This window comes from Procambarus clarkii, chromosome 6 (genome assembly GCF_040958095.1).
Source record: "Procambarus clarkii isolate CNS0578487 chromosome 6, FALCON_Pclarkii_2.0, whole genome shotgun sequence".
NCBI classification, from domain to species: Eukaryota; Metazoa; Arthropoda; class Malacostraca; order Decapoda; family Cambaridae; genus Procambarus; species Procambarus clarkii.
The window spans coordinates 26,171,433-26,183,807 of NC_091155.1; the positions used below are offsets into that span (position 1 = coordinate 26,171,433).

The 12,375-nt window shown below is 43.6% G+C and overlaps 1 protein-coding gene across 3 annotated transcripts in view; it reads right to left on the reverse strand.

Annotated features, from left to right (window-relative positions):
• Nucleotides 1-12,375, reverse strand: part of Cbl (E3 ubiquitin-protein ligase CBL) — an 89,203-nt gene that overhangs the window by 63,048 nt on the left and 13,780 nt on the right. For all 3 annotated transcript variants that reach the window (XM_045736164.2, XM_045736166.2, XM_045736165.2), the window contains exons 2-4: nucleotides 7,998-8,239; nucleotides 1,679-1,825; nucleotides 846-977 (exon numbers count right to left, since the gene is read on the reverse strand). In XM_045736164.2, the coding sequence (XP_045592120.1) occupies nucleotides 846-977; nucleotides 1,679-1,825; nucleotides 7,998-8,239 (521 nt within the window). The remainder of the gene's footprint in view (nucleotides 1-845; nucleotides 978-1,678; nucleotides 1,826-7,997; nucleotides 8,240-12,375) is intronic.

The window sequence follows — 12,375 nt, forward strand, 5'->3', positions numbered from 1 at the left end:
ACGTTTAAGGAGCATAACCAAGCAAATATTGCGACAGCCAGAAAAATGATAGGATGGATTACGAGAACTTTCAAATCCAGGGATCCCATCACAATGGTTGTACTCTTCAAGTCACTTGTGTTGTTCCGTCTTGAGTACTGCTCAGTACTCACTTCCCCCTTCAGAGCAGGAGAGATTGCGGAAATAGAGGGAATACAGAGAACATATACGGCACGCATAGACGCAATAAAGCACCTAAATTATTGGGATCATCTCAAAGCCCTCCAAATGTACTCACTAGAAAGAAGACGAGAGAGATATCAAATAATATACACCTGGAAGATACTGGAGGGCCAAGTACCAAATCTACACAGTAAAATAACAACGTACTGGAGTGAACGATATGGAAGAAAATGTAGAATAGAACCAGTGAAGAGCAGAGGTGCCATAGGCACAATCAGAGAACACTGTATAAACATCAGAGGTCCGCGGTTGTTCAACGTCCTCCCAGCAAGCATAAGAAATATTGCCGGAACAACCGTGGACATTTTCAAGTGGAAACTAGATTTATTCCTCCAAGGAGTGCCAGACCAACCGGGCTGTGGTGGGTATGTGGGCCTGCGGGCCGCTCCAAGCAACAGCCTGGTGGACCAAACTCTCACAAGTCAAGCCTGGCCTCGGGCCGGGCTTGGGGAGTAGAAGAACTCCCAGAACCCCATCAACCAGGTATCAACCAGGTATCAATGCCTAACATGATCTCAAGTGTCGTGAGAAAGGCCAGCGTTCAATGTTCTATGTTTTATATATATATGATAATTAGCACTATCATCAAGGAGTTATTTAGCACTTAACACTAACAATCTTACCTCCCAGGTTTGTTGATATATTTTTGTAATCTTGCTTTAACTTCATCGTATGTGAGAAAGGCAACATAACCAGGGTGTGTGACTGCCAATATTTGCCAATTTCGCAACAACGTGGGCCAAGGCTGGAATAATCTGAAGAACATCAAGAAAACGAATAAGATGAAACAACTTTCTGACACATTTCACAAACTATATATATTACAGAATCCTCACATTAATTATCTTTTATTTTGCCATCAATGGCACACACACTATTTATGTCTAATATGATGCACATGCAGCAAAGCCTGCAAAAAAATATCATTATATTAATCATCATAACATAGATCTGGGACCTAAGAAAATGATACAAGGGAAAAAAGTAGACAGTACTTCTTTACATTTGAATGGGTAAATTGTCCCGAAAGACAGAGGAGTGATTTTGTTCTAATGGTAACAAGGGCTTAAGCCTGACATGTGAATCACTGTTCTCAAATGTGAAGCCCTGATGAAAGAATTTTATCAGTGCAACAGACAAATTTACATACATATTACACAATGTAAAGTCTGTAAATAAAATCACTCTTGCAAAATCTGTCCCCCTTTCTTGAATATGGAAACTTTATTTGCATTCTTAACAGATTTCTGGAAGCTCTCCAATCTCAAGTGTTCTGTTAATAAATGCTAGTTACAGATTAACATGGAATCTGCCTCTTTCAGTACTCAGGGAGGCACCAAGTCAAGCTTGCTGCTTTACAATATACGGTAGTGTATATATACTTTACATACTGTAGTGACTTTTTAAAATATTAAATAGACAATTCAATAAAATTCATGCTCTCAAGAGTACTTACCTTGTGAAAACATCAAACTCAAAACTGGAAATGTAATCATTGCAGGTCAGGTCTATGGTGGATTTTAAAGCCATGGCTTCAAGCCCTGGACCAATTGTGTGTACTTCATTCAAAGTGTCTCTAAAGTATCTCCACGGCACTACCGTTCTGTTAAAAACAAAATTAATTCATTAAAGAATAAGTTTATACTTTTGTACTGGTAAATAAGCTAGCCACCAAGGATCTATATTGCCTACAGTGTTCAGGAAATGATCCTTCATTTTACTTTCACAAGTGTTAAATGTTTCAAGATACAATAATATGAAAGAGTTCTTAAAGATACTGTACAGAAACAAACACAACATAATACAGTACACCAATATCAAAACTAAGAAATCCTTATCTGGGATAATTCTATCCCAGTGTATACCTGGAGTATATCTGGGGTGGGCTCCGGGAATTCTTTTACCCCCCAAGTCAGGCACTGACGTATGATAATTTGATCCAACAGGCTGTTGCTTGGAGCAGCCTCTGGCCCACATACCCACTACATCCCTTTTTGTTCATAATACAAACCAATTTATGGAACATAATATTACCCATTAAATACAGCCGTTACAACTCGATAACACTAGTCTCTTACTTAAGCTCTACTAAGGGAGTGACAACATAAAACATGGACTATGAATCCTCAGGTGGGAACCCAGCTTCCGGTAAACTTAACACCAGGTGCCAAGATTGTTTCACTGCTTTTATAATTAGCTCTGAGGGCTTTACTTTAGCCTGGACCAGTGCCAGGGAGGCAATACAGATACCTTGCTGACATGTTGCATCAGCAAGAATAAACATACTCAAGGACAAAGTTAAAATAAACCACAAACAAAATTAAATTTTGAGCATTGGGTCAATATACGATGAAGCACCGGCATGTGCATTAATAGTCTAACTCATTAATTCCTGCCTCTGTCCTTGAATAAGATCTTATCCGGGCATTGGCATGAAGTTACTAGAGAACTTAGATTTATGCCAATATAAACAAACATGGCTATGTGATCCTGATTGTTTGTCCAAAACACAGTCAGCTATTATTGGGCTTTGGGGTTTATCCTTAACCAATTCTTAACCAGCCCATCCTCCAAACAAAGACCCAAAAATGATTCCATGCACCTGCCAAACCCCGTTTATGAATGAAAAACGGTTTACACACGACTCGCAACTGATTTCGTTTGAACACCTCCGGAACAAGTGCTTCACTGACGAATTTTGTTTGAACCACAACGCTGTAAATGCTTCACCTACGTATTACAAATACAAATCTAAACCTAAACCAACAGAACCTAAACACCTAACCTAACCTATGCCTATATATGCACAATATGCTAATATATTATAATATTAATTTATATTTGAGAAAATTTCTGTTTTGATTGAACAGCATGTTAAAATTTATGAACGCGTCTGTGAGATCGATCGCTGGATGTAATGGACTTGAGTCGAGGACGGGTTGCCAGAATGAACCGCAGATCCGCACAGTCCCGTTTCGGTACCGGAAACAGGCGGGAAACCCACCTGAGGGACGGGGTCATTTCGACCACACCCAAGTGCACCCTCTCCAAGATGACCTTACGAAGCGCAGGGAAAGAAGCCTGCCCCACCAGCTCTGAACCCCCTCGAAGGAGGAGGAGCCGCCCAACGCACCCAGAGGCTGGATGACACGATCCAAAACGCCCACGAATTGTAAGACCAAGCGTGAGCAAACAGAGCGAGCCTTCCTTCCCCCCCATCGCCAAGTCAATGGAGCGAACCACGAAAGGGCCGACGCCCCTAACGAGAAGCTGACCGACAAACAGAGCATTCATCACTGATCACAGACAAAATGGGGATGAAAATCTAAGAGCCAGGGCCCAAGCTGACTCCAAAGAGAGAGCGAGCACAGCCTGATGAACAGAGACAAATGTTCGTCAGGCTGAAACAAATGAACAAAGACACTGCCTCCTTCAGTATAGGAACAAACAGCTCCAACCACATGGTCGACACCCGAGCCGCCGAGGCCAGCACACCCGACGAAGGCCCAGCACTCAATGCCTCCACATCCTCCTCAAGCCAAGCTAAAGACAGCTTGAGAAGGGAAAGGAAGTGCAAGACTGAAGCCAAATACCCATGGGTGCACAAATCCCCAGCAACCAAGGACACCGAAGGCATGGGAACCCAAACGTGCAGCTGCACGAGGCCAGCATCCCAAGAAAGCACAGGGGCTAACAAGCATGTATTACCCGCCAAACACACACCGAAACTACAACGTTGGTACAACGTTCGAACAAGTTTTAACTCCTCCTAACCAGTTATAACAACCAATATAGCAAGTTGTAACAACGTTCTAATACGTCATAAACACGTTAAGCCAAGATGTAACAACTTTATTATAAGTTGTAACAAGCGGAAAATAGACAGTTTCGGTTTGTATTTCCAGGGTAAGGTGCTCAAAGTCGCCCCCCCTCTAGGTAAACCTGCAAAACGGTATAAGTTTCTCACCACTCAAGCGTGCAGGTCTGACAGAACTCATGCCACACCCCCCAATGAAAAGCAGGGGCAGTCTGCCAGCCAGGAAGACTCCGGAACCTCCAAACGCACCCAATACAAGGAAGAAGAACCGAACTCAAATAAGGACAGATCCATGATGGAGGTGGAATCTGGGTCTCGCAGGAGGTACACAGCAAGAGCTTCTCGGACCTCCTTAGGTGAGAATCGAGGCAGAAAAAATCTGGGAATGAAGAAGCCGAGGAACCCAAGGGAGCCCAGAATCGAACTCAGGGAGGAGCCAACCCCAAATCATACTCATACAGGTTGGGGGGGGGGGAGGGCAAAAAAAACTCCACCCCCTGCAACAAGCCCGCTCGAAGAGGGCACCAACACCCAAGTGGGGTCAAAGGGTGCCCAAGTTCCCCAGATTGACTTTTCCCCAGCCCTGGGATCCCCTAAGTCGGGACCTGGGGCAGAGCAGTCCTCCATACCCTCTATCCCTGAAGAAAAGGCAGAGCCCAGGGAAAAGGCTGAAAAGAAAGGGGGGCAGGGGCCTGCTGGTGGGAACCAGAAGCCTCAGTAGAAGGAATCGGCTTGAATGCCTGTCCCCAACCCGAATGGGGAAGCCCACGAAGCTGCCCGAGTCTCATTACCAACTAAACCCTATCCTGACTCCGAAACCTTCAGATGTTTGGGAGCCGGAAACGGGAAGGGGAGGGGGGCGTGAACAACAGGGAAAGGACCAAGGAGCGCAAACTGAACCAAAGCCGAAGCGACTAACGCCCCCAGGTCCGGGTCCCTGTAACCAAAGCGGGGCAGCCACGAGGCATCCGGATGGGAAACCAACCTAGCACATTGCAGCAACCTGAACCTATCATGCAATACGGATGCTGCCTGTAACCTAACAGTAATGTCACCAGAATAGTACTGGAGAACAAACAAAGAACACGACTTGCAAGATTTCGAGTCAAAGGTGTCGTCGACGCAACAGGCAGCATAAAAGAGGCAAATGAGGTGACTGTCACCCTGAGACAAGGGCGCACAGCAACCTTCAAACCTGCACGAGGCAGGCTGGAACTTGGAAGACGCATCCATAGGTCCACCGACTGAGCCCTGACAGGATTTTAAGGGGCCCGTAGGCTGACTGTTACAGGAAGCCCAGGCAAGGTGTTGCTAACCTGTTAAGAACCAAAGCTAATAAGAGGATCAAAACACTGAAACCCCTGCGACGTGTACAATCACGGGGGTTTAGCAGAGGGGCCACCAAAATATTATTAGTAAAACTATAGCCACACCAAGCAGACCCCCACCAGGCAATAAAAACAAATAAAAAAACTCCCGCAAAAATACGTCCCTAGAGGAAACAGGAACCAGCAGCCGCATAAGTAGGCAGACTGCACACCTTGATGCCATAACCAGCACGATGCCACTCCCTACCCAAGGCCAAAGAAGGGCCACAAAACCCCAGCTGGCCCCAAGGACGGAGTAAATGCCGAACAGCAAAAACCTCTACAGAAATGGTTCCCGAATGCACTAGGGAAGAGAACCCCAACACGCATGGGCAGTACTAACAGGGTGCTTAGGGAAGGAGGCCTCCTAAGCGCATGCAGCCCCGGTACTCTTGAAGATCCCTAGCCACCACACACAACGACACCGCAGAGGACACCACGAAAGCAAGCACTGCTTAGAAAGCAAGGCTAGAGGAGACGTTCGCCCCGGTTCGCATTAGCTGATGAACTGGAGTGACTGGGTCGCCAGCATGGGAAATCTGGGGAGTTTAGGGGCGTCTCCTCCCCTCCCTCTTAAGAGGAGGGAGGCTGCACGGACAAGTGAAGTGGCGATGGAGTGTGACGTTTGATGTTTCCTTGGGATTGGAGGAAGTTCTACCTCTCTGTTCGATTTTCGGTTGCAATTTTCTTAACATATGGGGTCTGTTTTATTATGCCTACCTTTGCCTAACACCGGACAATGGCATATAAGGAAAACTCCCCTAACCACAGGAAGGGGGGGGCCTTTCAAAGGCCATTGCTCCCTGCGCCTCTCTGAGGTGGCCAGGTTCTGGCTCGTGCTCCCTGGTAGGCGGAACTCCATAGACTAATGCCCCGGTTTAATGATTTGCATACTAGCCCGATAGCTCTAGGAAGCCGAAGGGGCTCGATACAGAAATGAGTAGTATTTTGTATAAAATTTATTTTAAAGTTAATATTTTTGGACACGTGGAATGGATTAATTCAATTTACATTATTTCTTATGGGAAAATTCGTTCCCATAAGAAATTTGTTTGTAAACCGAACTTTTCATAAGAAGTTCGGTTTACAAATTTTCGGTGTACAAACCGTCTCTTGGAACGGATTAAATTTGTAAACCAAGGGTACACTGTACATGGAAAATACTGGAAGGCAAAGTCCCAAATTTACACAGTAAAATAACATACTGGAGCAAACGAAATGGTAGGAAATGCAGAATAAAACCAGCAAAGAGTAGAGGTGCCATAGGCACAATCAGAGAACTGTATGATCATCAGAGGTCCACGGCTGTTCAATATCCTCCCAGCAAGTATAAGAAATACTGACAGAACAAAAGTAGACTTTTTCCGGAAAATATTAGACTGTTTCCTGCAAGAAGTGCCAGCCCAACCGGGTTTTAGTGGATATGTAGGCCTGCATATCCACTATGCAGGATAGTGGATTTAGTGGATATGTAGGCCTGCAGCAACAGCCTGTTGAACCAAGCTCTCACAATTCAAGCCAGGCCCTAGACTGGGTTTCGGGAGTAGAACACCTACAAGAACCCCCTTCAGGTAAGATGGGGGAATATGAGGGGTGAAAAATCCAGATCTGCGGTAAAAATAATTAGATTATTACTCAAAAAAACAGAGTCTATTAGGCCTACAATAAACCAATAATCATTGGGGGAGTCAGATCTGTCTCCAGAAACAGTAAAAACCTGATGTTCGACATGGGTTCACTAACCAGCTTTCAGAATATGTAGGAATACTGACATCCAACAAGCTCCAAGACCATTGGCCTGCCACAAACACAAAGATGTTTGGACCTTCGACAAGCCACCAGCTTCCTGTCCTCGTCGAAGCCATTAGGGTCCCAAATTTACAGACTGAAATTTACAGATACATCAGGCTGCGAGCAGCCATGTCCAACAGCCTGGTTGACCAGTCCAGCAACCAGACGAGATGATAATTATGATAGGCCTGGTTGAGGACCAGGCCTCGGGGATCCTAAGCCCCGGAATCATCGCAGGGTAACCGCAAGGTAGGGTTAGTGGCCCACAAGTAAATCAGGTGCTGTATTCCCCATCCACACACACACACACACACACACACAAAACCACCAAAAAACCCTCCAACCCATCAACAGGCACAGTCAAAAATCAACACAATTTCCTAAGGGTTATCAAGTGCAGCATAATAGCTTACTAACTAGTTAGTATTCTTTAGTCTTAAACATGGTCCAGGAGTAATGTTTACTCTCTTTCTATACTGTAATTTGGGATGCATTATACAACTATTGGTGTATATAGGATAGTGATCCACAAGTTACTAGACAAGGAATATGAAATGCTTAACAGTAAAAAGTTCTATTGATGCAAAGAAACTCAAAAACAACTACAGTATTAAACTAACTTCCTTAGCCCTATAAGAAACTAACCAAACTACAGTTAATTAAGTTTATCCCATGAAAACATGAATTGCCACATAGAAATACAAAGTGCTATTTTCATTTACAAGAGTACATACATACAAGATTATTTTAAAATATCTCCTAAAGCACATAATACCTAAGAATGGTAACCGTTAGCTTACCTATCACCAAAACATTTCTTCCAAAAGTCGGCAGCATCCCCTTTTGTAATCCGGAATTGGTCTCCTGCGAAGGAACCCTGAGGAAATGTGGCTTTGAGTTCTGACAACATATGTGAAAACACGAGAGAGAGTTTTGTGAGGTTGCGTCGGTAGTGAGAGCTTTCATCGAACATTAGCTCTTTTCCTTCTTTAAACAACCTCAGAGCTTGTTTACACTTACGCATCATGTTCTCCACAAACACCTAGCAAAAAGAGAAAAGTACTGTTAAGATAAATACAAACTTTTTAAAGTACCATACTAACAATAAATGTACAAACTAATATTTTCTTATGAAGAGCAATACATATCAGAAATATATCAAGGTAAATTCCATTTACGCAAAATTTTGACTGATTATATCAATAAAAGCTTTATATTTCAGTTAGTTAAAAGTTCATTTCCTCATACACAGTAAAGCATTTGACCAGAGGTAACCAAGAAACCTTGGCCCTTAATGTAAACATGCAAATTTGAAACCAACCTCACCAATACTTTCCATGTGACAATTATGATAGCACTCTCCTATCTGCACTCCATTGAACATTCAATAATTCGACGGGACTTTAAGCATCCCATTCATTTAGGTTTGCCTGAATAGAGTTGTTAAGAAAATGTTTTCTTGAAACACATTCACCTGATTATCTCCTCAATATAAAAGGGGTTACACAAATGCATTAGTACTTCAGTCTTGAAAATACAAATGCCTTTAAAAGTTTTTATTGACTTGGTATCTCATTTAAAATTTCTTGTTAACTAACCTAGGGTAGTTAGTGGTACATATCCAAAAAAATCTACAGCACCTACACAAGTTGATGAAAACACACCACAAAACTGGAAAACCACACCCCAGGGCCTGGCACGGCCTGGTACGACTCGGAAGCGCCACTGCTAACCGGTAGTTTGCCCCCACAAATAAGCAGTTAGCTGCCTTCAACTGGCAGTGGTGCAGCTCAACACAAAGGCACCGCTAGCCACAAACGAGCAGTTTGTTAGTTGACCAGATGTCCACCTTGGGTTGACACTGGATGAGTCATCACCGCCGGACTATATAAAGGGCGCCGCCTCCCCGGAGAGCCAGTCTCTCTCTCTCTTAGTGCTCTAGGAATACCTTAGTCTCCAGCAACGCCGTCTGCCTTCAACCAACGTCGTATGCTGGATGCTGTGGTGGTATGGTAGGTGTCTTCAGCACCACCAGTATACTTTTGTGTTGTATTAGAGTTACACTTTCATTTACTTATTTTATTTGTTATACGTATAATAATAGCCAAGTATTGTCATTTTTTTTTTTTTTTTATACAAGAGTTGTTACATTCTTGTACAGCCACTAATACGCGTAGCGTTTCGGGCAGGTCCCTGGAATACGATCCCCACCGCGAAGAATCGTTTTTGCAACCAAGTGCCCATTTTACTGTTGAGTTAAACAGAGGCTACAGTTAAGGATTTGTGCCCAGTAAATCCTCCCCGGCCAGGATACGAATCCATGACAAAGCACTCGCGGAACGCCAGGCGAGTGTCTTACCACTACACCACGGAGATTACAAATGTGTCATTTTTGTTCATTAATATTTCAGTAAATTGTTTTAATTATTTATTTGATGATTTTCATTTGTTTCCAACTGTGACTTACACACTGCAAGGCCAATAGCAGCATTTTTTTTATTTGTGTGAGGGAGAGCCATGCCATCTTGGTTCAGTATAGCTGCTATACCACAACCCGTCACACTACTTAAACATGAAAGGTTTCTAGAGAGAAATGCAATTGGAATCAAAATCACGATGTTCAAGTCACCATGATTATGTTGGATACTTCTTGTGATTTTTTTTTTGGGGGGGGGCCAAATTTAAGGGGTAATATTGAATTTATATTGTTCTTTCATATATGATCCTTAAACTGTACAATAACATAGGATACACACAAAGAAGGGTGCATTATGGTAATAAACTGTGATGTTGGAGTCATATTACATATTACACAGATCTAGCATTACGTACACTTAATAATTGTCTTCCATTCTTTCAGCATAAAATTTAGTGATACTGTACTCCATTTCCCTCCAGGAGACAAAAAAGTATTCCTTTTAAACATTTTTATTTTGACAATCAAAAAATAATTTTCCTTATGATTCTCATAAGGAACATGCACTTAACACTTTCGCTCGGGGATGACGCAGCATTGCGTCATCCGTTTACTGGCGGTAATGCCGGAGATGACGCAGCATTGCGTCATCCACTTTAAAAATTCGCCAAAAATCAGGTTTTTATCCGATTTTTTGGGGACTGGTTTTAAAATGTGCGCCGATGTCTTCCCATTTTCTTTGTTGAGCCTCGTGGCCCTCAGGCGGCTTGGCACACGCCGTGGGCCCATTGTCTTTGCTCCACTGTTGTGACCAATATCGCCTCCCCTCGCATCTCAAACGTGTGAACATTTCGGCTATTTTCCGTGGCTATATTTCTTACTGCGGCTTTAGAAACTATCTACACTTACTCCACGATGGATAGTAATCATGAACAAGGCCCTTCCAGGAAGAAAATTGCGAAAGAAAGGCTTGAAAAGGGTGGGAATTGGGAGTGTAGCAGGAAGGCCTCTGAGCGCTCACTCACGGCTAACGCGTGGCCCATCTTCAACTCGTCAGCTGTTGGAGCGTAACCAGTTTTTTTTTTATATGCTAATGTTCCTCTGGAGAATTTTATTACGAACCCATTGAGACCAAAATGAAAGACCTAGGACAAAAATTGAGGTGACCAGAGTGAAAATAGTGAAAACATTTTATCCCGTTTGCGAGCTCCCGGGTAACTCGTTCGCACTTTCTCTGTTTGCTGCGGGTAATTAGCCGGGCTTTTGGAGTTTATATGCATTTAGTGCTGTAGAGAATTTTATTGTGAACACAATGATACCAAATTTAATCTCGTAGAAGGAGAATTGAGGTGACAAAGTTGAAGAGAGTATACACTTTTCGGAATTAACGCGCGCTTCCGTGACATGCTGGGGCCCATATCGCTCTGTCGAGGGGTGGCACGCGGGGTGAGCGAAAGTGTTAAATGTAAAAAATGTTGGTCATACACACACATTCCCCAAATGTTTATTTGTACTATGACATGGCCTACTGCTAAGGAAGACAAGCAAAATGCTGATGTAATATACAGATTTTGCAAAAACTTTCAACAGATGTTATCATTTTTTTTATTGTACTGGCAAAGTAGAAAGATGGATCTTAAATTTCCTAAGGAACAGAACCTAGAGTGTAATAGTCAACAAAGTAAAATCTGGATCATCCACTATGAAAAGCTCAATATGCAGTGTACTGTGCTTGTTCCAGTAAATGTTATCATCCTCATACTGGACATGGCCAAAGTCACTTGCTATAGTACCATATTAGGCTTTGCAGAAGATACTAGGATTATCATTAGCATAGACAATAAAGATAACAATTGATATAAATCAGGCCATTCAATTGCCCACGAAAAATAACATGACGTTCAATGAAGATAAGTTCCAGCTCCTATACAGAAATCTTGGCAGATATATGAAAAAAGGCTGACATACTGTAGTTTCAATTTACAAAAAACCAGCATTGAAGGTAATGAAATGCCATTTTCAGGTTGAGCCCCGGAGGCTCCCTGAAGTTATCGGGCTAATGTGTGATATATTAGACCAGGGCCTTTGTTTAAGAAGTCCAACCTACCGTGGACCATGAGCCAGAACCTGGCCCCCTCGGAGAATTGCAGGGAGCAATGGCCCTGGAAAATCCCCCCGTGGTTGATGGTTTTCCTTATCTGCCATCGACCGGGATTAGACACCCAGAAAGGTAGGTACAACAAAACAAACCCCACATGGTAAGAAATTTACTACTAAAAAGCAAAGAGAGGTAGAACTCCCTAAAATCCAAAGGCAACAAGTAAACGTCACTCCACTGCCGTGCCGTTCATCCGCGCAGCCCTGCCTGAGAGGGGGAGGGGGGGGAGCACCGGCCCTCCCCATTCCAGCTACCCAGCACTCCAGTTCGGAAGCTAAGCATCAAACAAAGCTAAAAAAAAACGATCAAAGGGAAGGAGGGAGGGTTGCCAGGGAGCTTCCGGGGCTCACCCAGAAAATGGGGTTTCATTACAATATTGTTTTTTTGTGGGGAGTCCCTTCGGCTCCCTGGAGCTACATAACCAAAGATAAGGAAAAGAGGGACTTACCCAGGAGGTGGCCGCCACAAACTGTTAAACGCGAAGTCGAGACAACTGGCTGCAACCTGCGACCCAAAGCAACACGGGAATGCCCAGGAGCAGGAACGTTAATCAAATAAGGGGCGGCCAGGACCCTGTTCACCCTCTGAAATCCCCGCGCCTGAA